Source organism: Myotis daubentonii, chromosome 14 (genome assembly GCF_963259705.1).
Source record: "Myotis daubentonii chromosome 14, mMyoDau2.1, whole genome shotgun sequence".
Lineage (NCBI taxonomy): Eukaryota > Metazoa > Chordata > Mammalia > Chiroptera > Vespertilionidae > Myotis > Myotis daubentonii.
In genome coordinates this window covers 24777065-24797823 of record NC_081853.1, presented here as the reverse complement: position 1 = coordinate 24797823, position 20759 = coordinate 24777065, and the positions used below count along the sequence as shown (strand labels likewise).

Here is a 20759-nt window from a genome sequence, read left to right as displayed (position 1 = left end):
TTGGGGAAGCTAGGTGCGGCCTCAGCTTTGTGGCTTTTTTGTTTTTTGTTTTTATTGATTTCAGAGAAGAAGGGAGAGAGAGAGATAGAAACATCAACGATCAGAGAGAATCATTGATCTGCTGCCTCATGCACACCCCACACTGGTGACTGAGCCCACAACCAAGGCATGTGCCCTGACCAGGAAGGAGCCGTGACCTCCTGGTTCATAGATCAATACTCAACCACTGAGCCACGCTGGGCTAACTTTTGATTCAAAGATTTCTAAGTTAAGTCTGATGTATAGTTACATGTTTTATTTCTGTATTTATCTTTCAATTCGATGTATTTTAGAATATGCTGAAAAAAGAAACCACTGTTGTAACTTACTCCTATTTAAGAAATAATGACAACTAAGATTTATTGATGCAGTTGTTCATTCTCTTATTCAACCAATTTTTTTTTGTTAGTACATACTATGTGTCAGGGTATTAAAAGTGAGCATCATTAGTTTTTATCACCACTTTATTCCTACAGTTTATGAAATACGTCATGGTATGTAAGAGACTCTAAAGGCAGGAGACATAGATTTAAATCCTACTCTCTCTTATTGGCTCTATGATCCTAGCTATGTTACTCTTGTGTCCTTGTGTTTAAATTGGAAGAAGTGGCCCTTAGCTGGTTTGGCTCAGTGGATAGGGCATTGGCTTGTGGACTGAAGGGTCCCAGGTTTGATTCCAGTCAGGGGTATATGCCTGGGTTGCGAGCTCGATCCCCAGGGGGCGACATGCAGGAGGCAGCCAGTCATTGATTCACTCTCATCATTGATGTTCATATATATATATATATATATATATATATATATATATATATATATATATATATATATATCCCTTCCTCTCTAAAACCAATGAAAATATTTATTAAAAAATAAATGGGAGAAGTAATTTGAGTGCCTGGATTTGCTGGGGTCTTAATGACTGTTAGCTGCAGCCTTACTTCCTTTAAGTATTGGATTTAAGACAAATAGAAACTTTAAACTGAGAATCAGAAATCAGTCCTTGAAAGAGGCATTTCTTCTTATCTCTGTAAAACTGGAACATTATAGGTAAAGGATTGGCTTTTATGAAGGAACTTAGAATCCTGAACACTTAGGCATTTAGTTTTGGCAAGGAGACGGTCTCCTTAGCATGCTGTCTCTTCCAGCATATGGGTTCATATTTGTTTGTGTGACTTTGAAGAGAAGTCATGGGACCCTGGCCGGTGTCTCAGTCAGCTAGAGTGTTGTCCCAGGCACCAAAAGGTTGTGGGTTTGATTCCTGGTCAGAGCACATACACCTATGTTGCGGGTTCGATCCCTGGTTGGGGCATGTATGGTAGGCAGCCGATCAATGTTCTCTCTCATATCCATGTTTCTTTCTCTCCCTTCCTCCCTCTAAACGTATCCTCAGGTGAGGATTAAAAAAATAAAATAAAGAGAAACCATGGACCTTTGAATATTTATAGAATTCAAAGAACTTTCCATTGACATCATCTTTTTTTTTTTTATTCTTTAGATAGATAAAAGCCCAGAAGGACAGTTCACGCAGCTGTTGGCATTGCCCAAAACCTTACAGCAAGAAATACATAATATTATGGATCCTCCTGGAAAAAACAGAGATGTGGAAGAAACTCTTTTTCAACTTGCTAATGACCCTGACTGTGGAGACATCGTGCATCTAGGTATGTTTATGAATTTGACTTTTGAGGAAGTGCTGGCCATGGGTAGAAACAAGCTTTGTGACTGTGTGATGTATTCTTTATTCTTTCTTACTGGTGAGATCAAGAGATAGATTGCTTCTAGAAAGAAGAAAGCACTAACGGCCTGTGGGTTTCCAAATTTAAATTTTCATTTGTTTGAAGTAGATATGAAAGTATTTCTGTGTTCCAATTCCTGGGTCCTAAATTACTGTCTAAGGGGGAAAACAATATTTCTTTTAGCGGTTATTTTCAAGACAGGTCTGTGTTCTTCCTGGTGGTCTGAGAAGGCAGGAGACTGGTGACATTTTTATTGCTTTAATAACACCAAGAACACAGCTTTTATCAGATGGCTTTAAAAACACAGCTTTCATCAACTGGTTCCCATTCAGTGTGTCTCATAGTGTGTTCAGCAGGTACCCTCTAGCAGCCTATGTTCTGGGCATTATCCCAAGGGCTTCCCTGATATTTACCGAAAAGTCTGAACCTTGTCTTCAGAGACCTACTTCCCTTTGAGGTGTTAAAAGTATTTTATGAGGTCAGTCAGTAAAGAAATAATTTTGAAATTGAAAATGACTCCCTCCCTGCCCAGCCAGTGTGGCTCAGTGATTGAGTGTCAACCAATGAACCAGGAGGTCATGGTTCAGTTCCTGGTCAGGGCAACGTGGCCAGGTTGTGGGCTCCATCCCCAGTGTGGGTGTGCAGGAGACAGCAGATTAATGATTCTCTCTCATTATTGATGTTTCTGTCTCTTTCTCTCCCTCCCTTCCTCTCTGAAATCAATAAAAATATATTTTAAAAAAAGAAAGAAAATACTCCCTCAGATGAGTGCATTCTCCTATTTCACTGACTAAGTACTTAACCCTCTAAGGTGCAAGCCACTGTGCTAAGTAATCACAGTGACAATATTGAACATTAGCTGCAATAGGCGGGCTCCACGCACACTCTCTCAGGGACCTGCCCCAGGTTGTCAGAGCATCTGTTTAGGTCACCAGGTATCTGTTCTGAAGATAAATATAGAGGCTTGTCCTTTGCTGTTTTTTATTTTAACATGAGTCTGGTCACGGTGTGATCCCTGCTGCCTTTCATAGAGCATGGGAACTATACTATTGATCCTCACTGAGGAGTCCTGTGTGTGTTTTCAGAATGGAAGTTTTATTCCTGGGCAGAAACATTTGTGTGTGTTTATGTTTTGTTTTTTGGGGGGGTGGTTTTTTTAATCTTCTTCCATCTTGGAATTGAGAACTAGCAGCCTTACGTAGATTTAAAGTCATAAAATGACCTTTGAAGGTCACCGCACCCACCCTGTTTAAGGTGAGGTGAGTAGGCCCAGGCCCAGAGGGGTCAGTCATTTGCCTGTGCTCATATAGGTGGGTGGTGACATGCTGGCAACTCAGTCCCCTGGCCCTCAATCCTGATACCCTTTCCCCTGTCATTCTGTGACACCAGAACAGATAGATGTGCCTGTTTTATTGACTAACTGAAAGAATATTTAGTTTCAGTTTTTCAAAAGTGTTGAGATGACTAACATCTGGCTTTTTTGGCATCCTTGCTGGATTTTTTTCTCACAGGGCTTTTGGCAATTGTGAGACCTTCGAGTCTGAGACAGAGCACCAAAGGCATTTTCACTGCCGGTAAGAACTTAGAAAATCCGCCCCTGGTTAAAATGTAAAGCGTTGTCTGTGTCCTGAAGGTACTTGTGAAATGCTGGAGTTCTAATGGTCATAAACTAGGACATTGCAGACAGCACTGTAATCTGTTCGCCTAAAAAAGTCAAACCATATGAGGTACTGTGGGAAGGCTTTCCTGCCCCGCTAAGGTTTCTGAATAACTCCCGTGTGCAGGTTTCCCCTCATGTTTTTGTTTTTGTTTAGGAAAGTTACACATGCATATCATTGCAGAAACAGCAGTGCCTTGCTCTTCTCTCCCACTTCCCCCCTCCACAGACAACCACTTTCAAGTCTCTTAGTGGGGTATTTTTGTTTTCACTGCCTGTTCACTAAAGAATAACCTTATATTACTGCTTTTGGCTTCTCACTGAGGTAGATTAGAATTCAACTCTCTACCCAACCTCACCACACACACTCACCCCTCCCTCCCAGCCCGCTAATACAGATATATTGCAGCTGTGGTAAAGTCAGTGTTCAGCGTTTACACTGCCTGACTGTGTTAGTGGGACTCCTAGGTGAGCCACATAAAACACTTTCCCTTCCCTGCACAACTTCCTTTGCCCACAGAGATGGTCTTTATCTGTTTCGTGTGAGGAACACCGTCTTTCCTGTATCTCAGCCTTTTATCTTCATGGTGCACACTCTCGTTTTGGTGAAGCACACCATGCAGGAATTTTCCGAGAAAGGGTGCGTGGGAGGCACATGTGGAGACCACGTATGTCTAAATGTATCTCTAGTCTACTCTCCCACATAAATTGAGACTTAGCCTGGGGATAGATTGGAAATAATTTTTCTTTAGAATTTCGATACCATTGCTCCAACTATCTTCTCACTTCTAAGATTGCTGTCGAAGTCCGAAGACATTCGGGTTATCGATCCTTTGTGTATGTTCTTTTGGAGGCCTGTTAGGTCTTCATTTTCCTGCAGGGCTCTGATGTGCTTTGATGTGAGTCTGTCTTTATCTGTTACGATACTCATTTTTCAGTTGGTTCACTCAGAATATAAGAAATTTTTCATTTATTCTTTTTTACTTTCTTCCCATCTGTTTCCTCTCTTCTCTTTCTGGAACTCCTTTTATTCAAATATTGGACCTCCTAGTCTAGTTCTTTGGTTTTTTTTCTTTTTTCTCCTATGTTTGGTCTCTTTGTCCTTTTGTCTTGTTTTCTAGGAGATTTTCTCAGCTTCAGCTTCCAACCTTCTATTGAGTTTTTTTATTTCTGCTATTACATTTCTAATTTCTAGGAGCTCTTTTTCTTTTCTTTTTCTCCCCATCTGAATCTTCCTTTTTTTTTTTTTTAAATTTTAAAACATCCTGTTCTTGATTTATGGGCTTAAGTATTTGAACCTCTTTGGATATAACCAAATTGCCCTCCCAAGTAGTTATATCAATCCCACTAGTAAAATATGAGAGTTCTTGTTTTTCCCCATTTTTTCCAGTGCTTGGTAATGTCAAAAGATGGACTTTTCTAGTTCATTCTTTCTTATATAACCATCCACTGAATGTCTCTCATGTGTTAGCCACACAATACAAAGTGAACATGCGCCCTGATCTGTGTGCTCAGTGGTTAGGGCCTCGACCTGACCGGTCTCAGGTTCGATCCCGGGCCCCATTTGGGATGTGTGTGGGAGGCAACCAGTCGATGTTTCTCTTTACATCAATGTTTCTCTCTTCCCCCTCCCTCCCTCCTTTCCACTCTCTCTGAAAATCAATGGGAAAAATATCCTCAGGTGAGGATTAAAAAAAAAAAAAGTGAACACAAAACACTATCGTACCTTCAAGAAGTTCATAGTCTAGAACAGCCGTGGGCAAACTACGGCCCGTGGGCCGGATCCGTCCGCTTGAAATGAATAAAACTAAAAATAAAAAAAAAGACGGTACCTTTTTATGGAATGATGTTTACTTTGAATTTATATTAGTTCACACAAACACTCCATGCTTTTGTTCCGGCCCTCCGGTCCGGTTTAAGAACCCATTGTGGCCCTCGAGTCAAAAAGTTTGCCCACCCCTGGGAAAGAGAGACAGGCATGTAAATAGAAATTTGCAGTAGTACAAGGGCATAAATGGCTCAGAAGTAACACAAAGACGGGAGTGGTCTTTCAGCCTGATTCCGATCCCTGGGTTGAGATTGCCAGGGAGCTGGTGTGGTCTCACATCTTAGCATCTCACCCCAGCCTCCTGGTTACACAGCCGAGTGCTTGGTCCCAAGGACTCTGTGTGGCCCTCCTGAATCTTTGGAAAGAGTCAGGAAAGAGTACGTGTGCCAGATCTACTCAGCGGAAGATATTTCTGCCACTCGGGTGCATAACTGCATGTTCAATTCAGTTACTTTTATTTCATCTGTGTTTCTGCTGTGTTTATCCTGGCAAGGCTGAATATGAGGTGCTTTTGTTTGTTTGGGTGGTTCTGTGTTTTGTATGATTGCTGCTCCCTTTCTATAATCCTTATTGGGTGAGGCTGAATGTTTTGAGGGGTTTTTGTTTATTTTTCCTTTTTTAGGGAGGCTTCCTAAGCTATAAGGAATTCTTTTATTATTTATTATCTGTTGTATATGATGGGGTTTTAAAAAATTCCTTTTCTTGTAGAAATACATACTAAAATATTTAGATGAAAAGACAGGATGTCTGAGATTTGCTTCAAAATAAAACAGTGGAGGGAAGCGGGTAAACAGTAGATGACACAGGATTGGTCATGACGATACATTTTTGAAGCTGGATGAAGATACATGGAGACACAGTGTACTATTCTTTTGTAAGTTTGAATTTTTCTCTAAGAAAAGGTTTTTTAAAATGAATCATGGTATTTCAAGCTGAAATGACTCTTTGGTCCTCTTCCCACTTGTTCTTTCCAGTGACCAGCAGAGGGCAGTGGGTAACACCTCACAACATAGCCCAGATTTCCTTGTGGTCTTGGAGTGAGCGCCCATTGCAGGTTCCCCAGTGCTTAATGCTTGTTTCCCTTTTCCTTCTAAAGATACCTCATAGGATTGACGAAGTCCAGAGTATCAGAATGTCTGTAACCTGCACTGAGGTTGCAGAAATTGTGGAAGGGATTAGCATCCATTCAGAGTCTGTAGGTTTACTTACCTTATGATCTGGCTTGTCTGGTTTATGATGGTTGTGGGCTGCGGAAGGCGGTCCAGGCCAAGAGCAAGCGTTTGTGAGCCCCAGAGACTAGGGTTCAAATTCCAACCTAACTACTGTGCCTTAGGCAAGTTACCTAATTTTTCTGAGTTTTAATTTCATGGGGATAATTTTACTTGCCTTACCAGGTTATAAAAATTGTATCTTAAATAGTAAAAACATCTCGTACTGCCCTAGCCGGTTTGGAGCGTCAGCCTGCGGACTGAAGGGTCCCAGGTTCGATTCTGATCAAGGGCACATGCCTGGGTTGCAGGCTCGATCCCTAGTGGGGGGTGTGCAGGAGGCAGCCAATCAATAATTCTCATCATTGATGTTTCTATCTCTCTCTCCCTCTTCCTCCCTCTCTGGAATCAATAAAAATATATTAAAAAAAGAAAAACATGTAGTACTGTGCCTAGTTTTGTTTTTTTTCTTTTGGTATCCTTACCTAAACGTTTCCTGACCTCTCTTTAGAACATGGCTCTTTTCACTGTCATATTCAAATGGCATTAGTCCCTTGACCAGGCCTCCAGCTGAAGTAAAGGAACTGAGTGGCTCATCTGCCTGTTTCTTTTCCCTCTAACTTCTCAGCAGGTTCAGAAACTCCCTCCTGCACTTTGTTCTTTAGAAGTCCTCTTGTTGCAGTCATAGCTGTTGTTCTGCCTTGCTTTTGCTAGGGCTGTTTCCCCTAAGTCTCTAAAATTCTCTCTCTATTCAGTTTTCAGACAGCTGATGTATGATCTGCAGGATGAGAAAACCCCAATGTATTTGGTTGAGATTTTATTCCTTTGTTGCCATTATCACTCTGCTTCTTTGCATCATCCTGCTCATATGGGGATAAAAAAGGAAGGTTCAAAAGCAGATATCTTTGTTTTTTATCATACTTTTAAAAAATATTTTTAATTGATTGAGAGAGAGAGAGAGAAACATCTGTGTGAGAGAGAAATACCATTCGGCTGCCTCCTGCATGCCCCCTACCTGGGATTAAGCCTGCAACCCTGGCAGATCAGCAGCTGGAGCCAGCCAGCTCAGGAGTAGCAAAAGCCTGTTTAGCCTCCTCATACTTGCCTACTCCTTTCATAGTAGCAGCAGATGACATCACATCTGGTACTAGTAACAGAAGACCAGCTAAGCAAACTGTCATATTCTGAGAAGTAACAGTCTTTTATGTTTCTAATCTGTTTGGAGAGAAGTGGAACTGTCTGAGTGTTCTGGTGTGGGAACTGGAAGAGAAATGGGGAGGGGGTGTGGGCTTTAGTGATTAGACTGAGAAGTAAGCAGGAGCCAGACAAGGGAAGCCCTTAAAAGCCATGAAAGGGAATTCAGAGTTTCTTTTGAGGGCAGAGGGACTGTAGAAAGGCCATTAGAGAACTCAGAACAGATTGAAGGGAGATAAAGCTATTGCTTGGGAAACTGGTTAGATATGGTTGCAGCCAGCCAGGTGACGAATCGTGGCAGCCTGAACTCACGTCATTGCAGTAGAGGCAGAGAGATGAGATGCCAGCAATACTTAGAAGGCAGGTCGCCAGGCCTTGGTGATTAGAGGGATATGGGAAGGGAAGGAGAGAGAGGAGTCACAGGTAACTCCCAGGTTTTGGGTGTGGGAAGCAGTAAGATGGTGGTGTCATTTTATTTATTTATTTATTATTTTTCATTGATTTCAGAGAGAGGGAGAGAGAGAGACAGAAACATCAATCATGGGAGTATTATTGATAGGCTGCCTCCTGCATGCCCCCCACTGGGGTTCGAGCCTGCAACCTTGGCATGTGCCCTTGACCGGAATCGAACCCGGGACTCTTCAGTCCACAGACCGACGCTCTGTCCACTGAGCCAAACCAACTAGGGCTGTGGAGCCATTTTAGGAGGTGAGGAAGGTTGGGCGGGGATAATGAAGTTTAATTTTTGAAATCTTGCTTTATTTTTTCCACCTGACTTTCTGGTCAATCAGAATGCATTCTGGGGACAGGTACCTATGTACTTCTTTAGCTTCAAAAGATTCAGCTGAATTAACAAGACAGGTTTAGTCTTGTTCCTAAAAAGATTCTGGCATGCCTCAGTTGATTCTAACCAGCCCTTTCCTGGAACACAATAGAATGGATCATTCATTTTTCTCTGCTTCTGATTTCTTATAACTAAAACATTTCTTCTATTTTTTTTTCTGGTACCTACATATTTAAATAAGAAAAACACAAAATAATATTTAAAAATTTTTTCTGGTAATGTGCTTTTTTCTGGTAATTTAAACTTGAAAGTTTAAAAATAAGTTGTACTTTCTGCTTCAGGAGCGATATTCTTTGTGGATAGATCTATGTTGGAAATTAATTGGAAGAATGTTGAGGGCTTACTGATTTTCTCTCCTAAAGATCTGAAGTGTAGAGTTATGGGAAGGTAGAGACCCTGACAACCTACTCATATCTCTGCCTCACATTGTTTCCTAGAGAATTTTGTCTGTCATTGGACCCATCAGTTAAAGGTCACATAGGCAGTTTGTAGTCTTACATTTGTAGTAACTTTGCTATAGGTCATGTAACACAAGCTGGAAATCAATAGAAGAAAAACCTTAGGAGTCATATATTGAAATAGATTTCTGTATCCTTCCAAAATAAAATCCTGACTTTAGATGCTAATCAGAATTCATAATGACTAGCTTTGGGTAAATAAGAATCTGTCTGAAGAAGGTATATTTAAAGAAATGTTGCATCTTTCTTTATACATTGAAGAAGGAGCAAAGATAATAGTGATGGATCTTAGAGTAAAATTTCTCTCCTACAAGGCTGTCTTCCCTCAAGACACTTTTTAAATGCAGAATTCCTAAATCACCATCCTTTTTTAAAGAAAGGAAGCAGAAACTAAAAGTAAGCTAATGGAAGCCAAGTAGAATTCTATAGATTGTATACTCTATGAGGACAGAGACCATAACTGCTATTCATATCAGTATCCCCAACAACTCAGTTCCTTTATATAGATGCAGAGTAAATACTCATTCAGTATGTTATAGTGACTAAATAAATGACAGATTCCAGATCTTCTGGTAGAATGGAAAATCTCAGTATATTCAGAAAAGAGCACAAATCATAAATTAATTTTCACAGAGTGAGCACACTCATGACCATAGTGCCCTAGGAACCCCCTTTGCCAGTCACAGCCACTACTTCTCCAAGAGTAACTTTACTATCTTGACTTCTATTGCCATGCTTCTATTTAGCCCATTTTCAAACTTTATATATGAATATGTACTCTCTTGTGTCTTCCACTCCTCGTAACATCAGTGAGATTCATCATGGTGTGGGGACTAGCAGTAGTTCGTTTATTCTCATTGTATCCAGATCATTGTGTGAATAATATACACAATTTCTTCACTCTACTGTTGATGGCTTCTTGAGTTGTGTCCAGTTTGGGGCTATTACAAGTAGTGCTGCTGGTTTTGTGCCTATCTTTTGAAGAACATATTTATGCATTTCTGTTAGGTGCAAACTTAGGAAAGAATTACTAGATCATGAAGTGTGTGAATGTTTAATTGTGGTATCGACCAAACAATTGTTCACATTACACTCCCACTAGTAGAGTTCCTATTGTAGCACTTCCTGGGCAAAAACTTAATATTATGTGTCTTTTTCTTTTCATTTTTTGTTATTATTTTTGTTTCTTTTTACTTTATTTTAGAGAGAAATATTGATTTGTTGTTCCACGTATTTATGCATTCACTGGTTACTTCCTGTATGTGCTCTGACCAGGGATCAAACCTGCAACCTTAGTGTATTGGGATGATGCTCTAACCAACTGAGCTACCTGGACAGGGCCTTTAATTTTACTTAATCAAATTTATTCATTTTGTTCTTTATGGTTAGCAACTTTTCGTGTCCTGTTTAGGAAATTTGGCCTATTCTACATTCATGAAATTTAAGTCCTCCCTTTTTGTTGCAATTAGAATATTGAGGCAGAAAGGACCCTTTATTCTGATCTGTTGGTTCTTACCCTTTTGCAAATCCTGACTTTCTATAAAAATCTGGCTAAAACTTTGGACCCTCTGCACAGAAGTACACATGTATCTACACAGCAAACGGTGAGTATCAAGGAGTTCACAGGGAGATGAAGTCTGTCCAGGGGCCTCTTGTAAGACACCTCTAACCTAGTCTAAGCCAATCGTTGTGCAGATGAGGACGTCAAGGCCAGAGAGGGGGAGTTACACTGTAAGTTTGTGGCCCAACTAGGACTAGAATTCAGGTCTCTTGACTGTTATTCCAGTCTCTTTGTAACACAGTTCCCTGCTGCAGTCTTTCTGAGAGCCATTGAAGGCAAAGACTGTTTTTAATTAAGGGAGTCTTTAATGGACAAGCAGCCAAAAAAAAAAAAAAAAAAAAAGCTTCATGGTGTCTCTGATGTACTTTATGTATTTACCTTAAATGTTAAGCTCCAAGGAGTGTGTGAGTAAGTTTTTGAAGTTGAACTGGGACTTATCATAGTCGATGCATCTTCCTCTAGCTCTGACTCAGTGCCCTGGGGTTGCTGTGTTGAACCTTACCATATGCAACTACCTGTGTTCTGCTTAGTGTCTTGATTGGTTCTGGCTGGAATTTTAAAAAGCACCTTACGTAATAGCTTTCCAGTCTCAATGCTCAAGTGGGTGAGGTTTACCAGAGTGGTTGCTCCAGGGAGAAATTAACAGGGGTGGAGGCCAGGGAAGGAGCTCTGAGCTTCTTGATGAGGCTGTGTCAGTTTGCAAGTAGTCAATGGACAAGCCAGGCCAGAGTTGCTACAAGTATTTTTCAGGGACTTTGCCTTGTAACCTGCCACTGTCTACATTAGCCTCTAACAAGGTCCTTGTGGACTAAGCAGCTTACCAGTAGCATGGCCAGGTATTTTCAAGAGATCACACGTATCCAAGTGTTCAGAGTCTCTGAAACTAATCCTGTTACCTCATCGGCAGTGCTTACAAAGTGCACTGCCAGGGGTGGGCATTTCATACTCGCCGCACAGACCACAGTTTATATCCCATGGTGAGAAAGACTAGTTGGATCTTGGAGCCACACCCTGAAATACGGACTAAATGATCTCATTTTCAACACAAAGGAAGCTGAGCCCATAATGCTGTCTGCAAATAGGATCCTATTAGATCTGACAGACAAATAACACCCCACTTATTCTATCCCATTTTACTTCTTTCCCATAAGCTCCCCAGAGAGCTTCTCCGGTTTCATCTGGTACTTGTGATTAAGTAGATAGAGGGTGTTGGGAAATCAGATATCTGAATGAGGTGCATCTGTTCTGTCATTTCAAAAGCATTTACCAAGTACCTACTATGTGCTGGATTCTATACTAGGTGATGGGGAGACAAGGATGAATAGGGCAAGGTCTTTGTCCTCAAGGAACTCCCAGCCTAGGCCGAGGGAGAGGTTGATAAACCTGTCCCTGAGCAGTGTACAGTGGGGTGAGTGCTGTTCTGTACACCAGCAAGTGGTGTGGGCCTAGGAACCGGGTGGGGAATCTCTGGCCCACGGACTGTATAAAGGCCTACAAAATCATTTGGCTGGCCCTATCAAGCCATCAGGGATGAGTTAATTAAAGGTTTGGCAAATGTAGCAAGCTAGTTTTTAAGTTGATAATTGTGTATGGCTTGTAAATAATGTTATAAATATCCAAACGGCCCTTGGTAGAATAAAGGTTCCCCACCCCTGGTCTAGGAGGAGCAATGTCTGAACTTGCCTGAAGAGTCAAGGAAGGCACTTCTAGAGAAGAAATCTGAACAGGGATTTGAGTGCTATGCAGCAGAAAGTGATGGAAACAACATCCACTCTGGGCAGATCAGTGGCACACGCAGTGACAGAAGCAGCGAGGTGGGGTTGGTTGGGTGCAGGCACTGGGGTTTAGAAAGGGGCCAGGGATGCCCATTTACGTACAGATCTTGGTATTGTTCTTCCCTTTTCTTTCTTTTTAAGAACTACTAAATTCAAAGGCTGTCAGTGTGCTTGTATCTCAAAAGATTTCACTTACCCCAGAAACTCAGGTACCTTTGACATCATACCACCATTTTAATCCTAAATCACAATCTTTTCCCCTCACATTGATCACGTTAGTAACCCTTGGCTTCCAGGGTCTCCTAGACCAGCGGTTCTCAACCTGTGGGTTGCGACCCCATTGGGGGTCAAACGACCCTTTCACAGGGGCCGCCTAAGACCATCGGAAAACACATATATAATTACATATTGTTTTTTGATTAATCACTATGCTTTAATTATGTTCAATTTGTAACAATGAAAATACATCCTGCATATCAGATATTTACATTACGATTCATAACAGTAGCAAAATTACAGTTATGAAGTAGCAACGAAAATAATTTTATGGTTGGGGGTCACCACAACATGAGGAACTATATTAAAGGTTTGCTAGGAAGGTTGAGAACCACTGTCCTAGACACAGTCAGCCCAGCGCTGCTCTACTCTAAAGACAAGTCTCTGGTCTGAATATCATAAAACCTATAGATGAGTATCCACTCAGTAAGCCTCAGTTTTCTCACTGTCTCTTCTTTTCTCTTTTAGGCATGAAGAAATCGTTGATTTATAGTTCACAAAAACTACATAAAATGTGGAAAGGATGGCTGAGGAAAACATTCTGATTTTGCTTGCTTTTTATACGTATGTAGATTAATAAAGGGTTCCTTTTTGACAAAGCAGTATTTGTTACTTTAACTCATTGCTTGAATTTTAAGATACCTTAGTTTGCATAATACAGCAAGTCCTCAAATAACATTATTTCTTTCTAATGTCCTTTCGTTATGACGTTGATGAGGGGCGCTGGGAATCAATTCCTGTGTAGAGTTTGCACATTCTCCCCATGTCTGTGTGGGTTTTCTCTGGATACTCTGGTTTTCTCCCACATCCCAGAGATGTGCACGTGAGGTTCATCAGCAAGTCTAAATTGTCTGAGTGAGTGAGTGAGTGAGTGTGTGTGAGTGTGTGTGTGTGTGTGTGTGTGTGTGAGAGAGAGAGAGAGAGAGAGAGAGAGAGAGCGAGAGAGAGCATTAGAAGGGCATCCTATCCAGGGTGGGTTCCGCCTTGCACCCAGAGCTGCCAGGATAGGCTCCTGCCACTCGCCACCCAGGACTGGAATAGCAGGTTGGAAAATAATTATCTTGTGTTTCTTCATCTTTCTTAAATGTGCGTATAGCTCACATTTATTTCAGTGTTTAATATTAGAAGAGTTTTGGTCTTTACTTAGAAGTTTGGTGATGTTCTTATGACCAGAAATATGCCGTAGGAGCTTAACTCTTGTGTATCAATTTGCTTAGGATACAATTGGTTTTGTTATGCCTTGTTTTGCTTGAGGTAGCAGCTTCCAAGAACCTTTTGACAATGTTAAGTGAACACTTACTGTACTGGATTTTGTAAATGTGTGTTATATATCTATGTAGGGGAGAACCAGATACCTTTGAGGACTTAGCATGAGAAGAGAAGAATCCTCTTCACATACAAAACCCCACCGGGGTTCTGCTTTCATAAGAGCTTTAGCTCTGGTCTGCATTTTTGGTTCGTGAGCATCAGAGACCTGGGAAATTGTGTGTATACTTGTGGGCATACAGCCCCGGGGGTGACAGCTGGGGGGAGATTGGCTCTCTGCCTACTCTCCATCCTGTTCACTTGGTTCTTTCCAGTGAGAGCTCACACGTGTGGCATCAGCGTTTTCCTGGACCTAGGTTTTTTATGTTTCTCTGTTCTCCATGAAGATGTATTGCAGTGACTTGGAGGAGGAGCCTTTGACAAACCCCTTCAAAGCCTTCCCTACTGTAACAATTTGGAATGTTTGGGTGACTGGAAACCCACTGCAGAGTGCCTCGAACAACAGAGGACTCATTAGCTCACAGAACTGAAAAATCAGAGGTGTGGTGGGCTTCAGAGTTGGTTTGATCCAGCAGGTTAATAGAATCATCCAGGGCTCCGTTCCTCCTCTCTCTGCCCTTTGCCGTGTTGGCATCATACCAAGGCTGGTTGCCCTCTTAATTCTGAGACTGCTGCAACAACTTCAAGGACTATATGCTTCTCCATTTGCATTTGGGCAACAGAGAGGGTTCCTTGAAGAAGCCCTCTTAGAAAAGCCTGTCTGGTTTCCTGGGCCCTACTTGGGTTACCTGCCCATCCCTCAGCCAGTAACTGGCCAAAGGATGGAACCAGCACCCCTCGAACCCATGGGCTGCAGGGAAGGAGTGGCTGCTTGGCTGGAAATGGGGAAGGCTGTTGGGAGGCAACCATCTTGTCCACCTCAGTCATCACCTCGGATTCTTCAGTCCAACCTTTGTCTTTCTTTTCTTCAAATTGTCTCTTCGCCTCACACTGTTTCCATGACACAATGCTCCAGTACAGACCCTTCAGTTCCTTTGTAAATCTGAACAATGTTTTTGTACTTATTTTTTCTACCTTTGGGTTCAGCTCATTTGAACCCGAATTAAAAGCCTCCTATATAGTGAAAGGAGCACAGGCTTAGGGTATGACCAAACCGTGTTTAATCTCTGCTCCACTGCTGACTAGCTATGGAACTCTGGGCAAGTTATTTAGCCTCTGAGCAGTTTCACTGTGGAATGGGGATAATATTACAAATTTCTTTGGCTGTTGTGAGGATCCTGTGAGCTAAGTGTCCTATGTACTAGGGCACTGCCACTACCATTCAGTAAATGATTATCACTACTATCATTATTTTGTATTATTTTTGTTATTTTCTTCTATAAGCCTTTATGTTTCTTTGTGTCGGGCTTTTCCTCAAGAAGCTAAAATGATTTCCCACCACTTCAGGATAAAATAAGACTTTCTCATTACCCTTAGTTCAGGCTGCTATAACAGGATAACACATACCGGGCTTATAAACAACAGAAATTTATTCCTGACAGTTCTGGAGCCTGGAAGTCTGTGATTAGAGTGCGAGTATGGTTGGGTTCTGGTGAGAGCCCTCTACTGGGTTGCAGAGAGCTGTTTCTCATAGCCTCACATGGTGGCGAGGGCAGAGTTGAAGCAAGCTCTTATATCTTCTATAATAATAAAAGCGTAATATGCTAATTAGACCGGACAGCCGAACAACCTTCCAGACATTTTTCCAGACGAAGCCATGGCAGTGGGGGCCAAGGCAGAGGCCATTAGGCAGGCAGAGTGGTTGGGGGCAATCAGGCAAGCAGGCAGGAGAGCAGTTAGGAGCCAGCGGTCCCGGATTGCGAGAGGGTGCAGGCTGGACTGAGGGAAGCAGGGCCAAAATGATGGGCCCATAGTGACAATCATCTCATTTGTATATTGAGTGATAAATTTTTTTTAATATATTTTTATTGATTTTTTACAGAGAGGAAGGGAGAGAGATAGAGAGCTAGAAACATCGATGAGAGAGAAACATCGATCAGCTGCCTCCTGCACATCTCCCACTGGGCAACCCAGGTACATGCCCTTGACCGGAATCGAACCTGGGACCTTTCAGTCCGCAGGCCGACGCTCCATCCACTGAGCCAAACCGGTTTCAGCAAATTTTTTGCTATTCTTATATAGAAATTGGAGACGCAGCTATGATCCCTAAAACTGGGAGGACTTTTAAGAGGGAATGTGCAGTGATTACGTGCTTTCCTCCTTTGCTGCAGATATGTAGCCCATCCTCTGGCAAAAGGCCCACAGACTTAGGTGTCCTTACGCAAGTATGACAGGCAGAAGTCTCAGTCTGTTGATACAGTCCTTTCCCTTGAGGACAACTTAACACTGGGGACATAAGTCTAAGGTAGGTTCCCTGGGAAACGGATTCTGAGAAAAGGATCTGCCTGAAGGAGGTTAATCAGAGTGTACTCTCAAGAAAGCAAGGGCAGCAGGATCAGGCAGAGAGAGAAACTGGGCTGGGATGCAGCTGGAGTAGAGACCTCAGCTGTTCCTCTAGGGAAGTCTCAAGTCGGGTGGCCTTGCAGAATGGTCCTAATTGAGGCAAGAGCTGGAGGGCACATGGGTTATTGGATGTGGGGCCTACCCTTAGCCAGGGGACTTCTTTGGCCATTGGCAAGTCAGAAAGGCTCAGCTGTGAGCCATGAGCCTTGAACAGTCCTGGCAGCAGGAGGACTGTGCTCCATTTCTGGAGGGAAATCTGGATGGTACTGATGTCAAAAGGGCCTTCCAGTCCTTTGTCAGCTATGAAACCTCAGAGCCCTTGTAATATAGGACAAATGTTCAAATATGTTAACACTTTTCTTTAGCAATTCTCTCCAAAGATCTTACTGATCTATGGTGGCCACTAGATACATGTGACCTTAGAGCCCTTGAAATATGACTGACCCAAATTGAGGTGTGATGTAAGTGTAGAATACGCACCAGATTTTGAAGACTTAGTATGAAAACAATGAGTGTGAATGTCTTAATAATTTTTCATATTGATTGCATATTGAAATGATAATATTTCAGATACATTGACTAAGTACTAGTATATTACTAAAGCTAATATTAATACCAATTCCATCTGTTCCTTTTTACTTTTTTTTAATGTGCTACTAAACAATTTAGACTCCACTGGGTAGTGCTGTCATGGACCTTTTCAGACAGTCTATACCAGTGATGGCGAACCTATGACACGCGTGTCAGAGGTGACATGTGAACTCATTTTTTTGGTTGATTTTTCTTTGTTAAATGGCATTTAAACATATAAAATAAATATCAAAAATATAAGTCTTTGTTTTACTATGGCTGCACATATCAAAAAATTTCTATATGTGACACAGCACCAGAGTTAAGTTAGGGTTTTTCAAAAGGCTGACACGCCGAGCTCAAAAGGTTCGCCATCACTGGTCTGTACACTGGTTTCTGAAGTGGGAAGGTGTTTCTCTCTTCATTTGATAACTGGTAAGAACTATGTTTGTTTCTTCCAGTCAACCATGCCTTGCCCACAGTAAGCTCTCACAAAAGTTTTTTGAGGAAAATGATGAAGCAAAAACATCCCAGTTTTGTTTTACTTCCCTCTTTTAGATGCTGCTATGCTATCTTGTTTGTCAGATTCTTAGCTTCATCACAGATGGGCAAGAAGAAAGATTGTGGGTGTTTCAAGAAAGGGTAACTTATTAGGACGTAGTGTCATTCAAAAAAGCAGTTGGCGAAGATTACACAATAACCATGGCTGCTATTTGTGCAGTCTTAATCGCTATAAACATGTCTCTGAATGCTTTTTCACAGGCATTTTCTAATTTAATCCTCATAACAGTACTATGAGATGTATATTTTTATTATCCTCGTCTTACAAGTGAGCATACTCTCGTCTCTCCGACCTCTGGTTTACATTACCTGCCCAGCTCTGTGGGATTTGAGGTTTTGACCTCTGTTCCTTGGCCAGTTGCATATTTATTACATTGAAAAACTGATTGAAACCAAATGAATAGGGTCCCAATCTATATCTTACTTCAAAAACCTTCATTGAACTTTTTAATCAAATGCATTTACATTGTGATTTAAATACTTATTTTGACCCTATTTGATCTCTAGTACAGGAGATTCCATGGAAGTTTTTCTTTTCTAAGTATACTCTGGTTACTTAACATAACTTCATGATGCATCTTTCTTAACTCAAAAATAATTTTAAGGTTTTCTTTTTGGGAGGGCCAGATGTAGCAAATAATTTCCCCCTTCCCCCCCCCCCCCCAAATTCTGGAGTTATTCCAGAATATGAAGCTCATTGAAGCAGATAACTGTGAATTCACTGGGAGGCGACCCATTTCCTTTTCAGCAAGTCACAGAAGGGTTTGGGGTAATATTTTCACCATTTTAATTAGGCGTATAGTCACAACTAGCACAAATGTAAGAGATGTCGATGTTTTGTTTAGTTTTTTTAATTGAGGCAGAATTGACATACAATTTGTATTAGTTTCAGGTATACAGTATGATTCAATATTTGTATATATTGCAAAATGATCACCACAATAAGTCTAGTTAACAGCAGTCACCATACATGGTTGCAGATTTTTTTTCTTGTGATGAGAGCTTTTAAGATTTACTCTCTTAGCAACGTTCAAATATGTAATGCAGTGTTATTAACCATAGTTACTGTGCTGTATATTACGTCCATAACTTATTTATTTTATAACTGGAAGTTTGTACTTTTTGACTCCCTTCATCCATTTTGCCCACCCTCAACCCCTGCCTCTGGCAACCGCCAATATATTCTATCTATGAGCTTGGCTTTGTTTTTGTTTTTGTTTGAGATTCCACATATAAGTGAGATCATATGGTATTTGTCTTTTTCTGTTTGATTTATTTCACTTAACATAATTCCCTCAAGGTCCATTCTTGTTGCATATGGCAAGATTGTATTTTTTTTTTTTTTTAGTGTTGAACAATATTCCATTGTATATATACACATTTTCTTCATCCCTTCATCTGTCACCAAATACTTAAGTTGTTTTCGTATCTTGGCTATTGCATTGAACATGGGGGTGCAGATATCTTTTTGAGTGTTTTTGTTTTCTTCATATAAACACCCAGAAGTAAAATTTCTGGATCATATGGTAGTTCTATTTTTAATTTTTTGCGGAAACGCCATACTGTTTTCCATAATGGCTTTATCAACTTACATTTCCACAACAGTGCACAAGACTTCCTTTTTCTCCACATCCTCACCAACATTTGTTATTTGTTGATTTTTTTTTTTTTTTTTATGATAGCCATTCTGGCAGGTATGAGGTGGTATCTCATAGCAGTTTTGATTTGAATTTCCCTGATGATTAGTGATGTTGGGTATCTTTTCATGTACCTATTGACCATCTGTATCTCTTCTTTGGAAAAATGTCTATTCAGATCCCATGCTCATTCTTTAATCAGACTATTTCGGAGTTTTATTGTTTGTTTGGTTTGGGGTTTTTTTTGCTATTAAGTTGTATGAGTTCTTTATGTATTTTGGATATTACCCTCTATCATACATGATTTGCAAGGATTTTCTCCCATGCAGTAGGTTGCCCTTTCATTTTGTTATAGTTTCCTTTGCTGGGCAGAAGCTTTTGTGTCTGAGGTAGTCCACTTTTTTAATTTTGTGCTTGCTGCTTTTGCTTTTGGTGTCATATCCCAAAAATCTTTGCTAAGACTGATGTCAGAAGCTTATTGCCTGTATTCTTCTAGTTTTATGGTTTCAGGTCTTACATTCAAGCCTTTAATCCATTTTTAGTTCATTTTTTGTGTGTGTATGTTGTAAGATAGGGGTCCAGTTTCATTCTTTTGCATGTTGCTGTTTTCTCAGCACCATTTATTGAAGAGACTGTCCTTTCCCCATTGTATATTCTTGGCTCCTGTGTTGTAAATTAATTGACCATATACGCCTGATTTTATTTATGGCCTCTCTATTTTATTCCCCTGATCTGTGTGTCTGTTTTTATGCTAGTAACATTGTTGATGATTTTATTTAACTAGAACAACAAACATATGTTTTCAAGAAATTTTTATTCAAGACAAAAATGCACATATTTTTTCCCAAAAAAAGTGAGAATTTTAGAAATGTTTAACTTGTTTTTACATTTAAAATACATTTATTTTAAAAACATGTACCTAAACAGGTTGTTTCCATCAGGTTGATATGTGAACTTTATGGTTATTTTACATATGATTACATATGTATTATTATTATGTAGCTAACACTCTTCTCAATTTCACCTTCCTTTTTTAATTCACAGGACAGAAGGGAAAAAATCCCACCTTCCAGTTCCTAAATAATATTTCCACATAGTATTAACATATCTAAGGGAAGTAACATATACATATTCTTTCTGTGCTTATTGCTATTTGAACCTTAATTATCAACTCAGAAAGTCACTGTGAATTAATGGGAAAGGTGTGGCCTCTGGGATAGTCAAACCTGGGTTCAAATCCCAACTGTACTGTTTATCACCTGAGTGGCCTTGGGAGATCATGTATCCTCTAAGAAGTTGGGTTACCTCTCCTGGAAAATAGGGAAAATACCTACCATGCAAGGGTAGGCATGAGGTTCAAATTAAATGACTTCTAGTATTGTATCCATTGTAAAACTTACACATAATTTCCTCTCTGATGAATTCCGTGAGGAAGAGGCCATGTGGTGTAATGAAAAGAACTCTGAATTTGAAGATAGGAGGGTAAACATAGCACTGCTTAAGTACCTTCTGCCTCCCCCCCCCCCCCCCCGCCGCCACAAACACACTTTACATAAGTTATGTGATTTTCCTTACAATAACCCTGCGAGGTAGGTATTAATTTTCCCATTTTGCACTGTGCTCTTCTCACTATACCTCTTAGATTCA

At 40.7% G+C, this 20759-nt stretch overlaps 1 protein-coding gene across 4 annotated transcripts in view; it reads left to right on the top strand.

Annotated features, from left to right (window-relative positions):
* TAMM41 (TAM41 mitochondrial translocator assembly and maintenance homolog) overlaps positions 1-20759 on the top strand; it is a 64595-nt gene that overhangs the window by 34077 nt on the left and 9759 nt on the right. For 2 of the 4 annotated variants that reach the window (XM_059663603.1, XM_059663606.1), the window contains 3 exons: positions 1535-1700; positions 3287-3349; positions 13045-13178. In XM_059663603.1, coding sequence (XP_059519586.1) covers positions 1535-1700; positions 3287-3349; positions 13045-13121 — 306 coding nt within the window. In that variant the 3' untranslated portion in view covers positions 13122-13178. Of the gene's footprint in view, positions 1-1534; positions 1701-3286; positions 3350-13044; positions 13179-20759 lie in introns of those variants that run through there. The other 2 variants (XM_059663605.1, XM_059663604.1) reach the window with 2 other exon arrangements.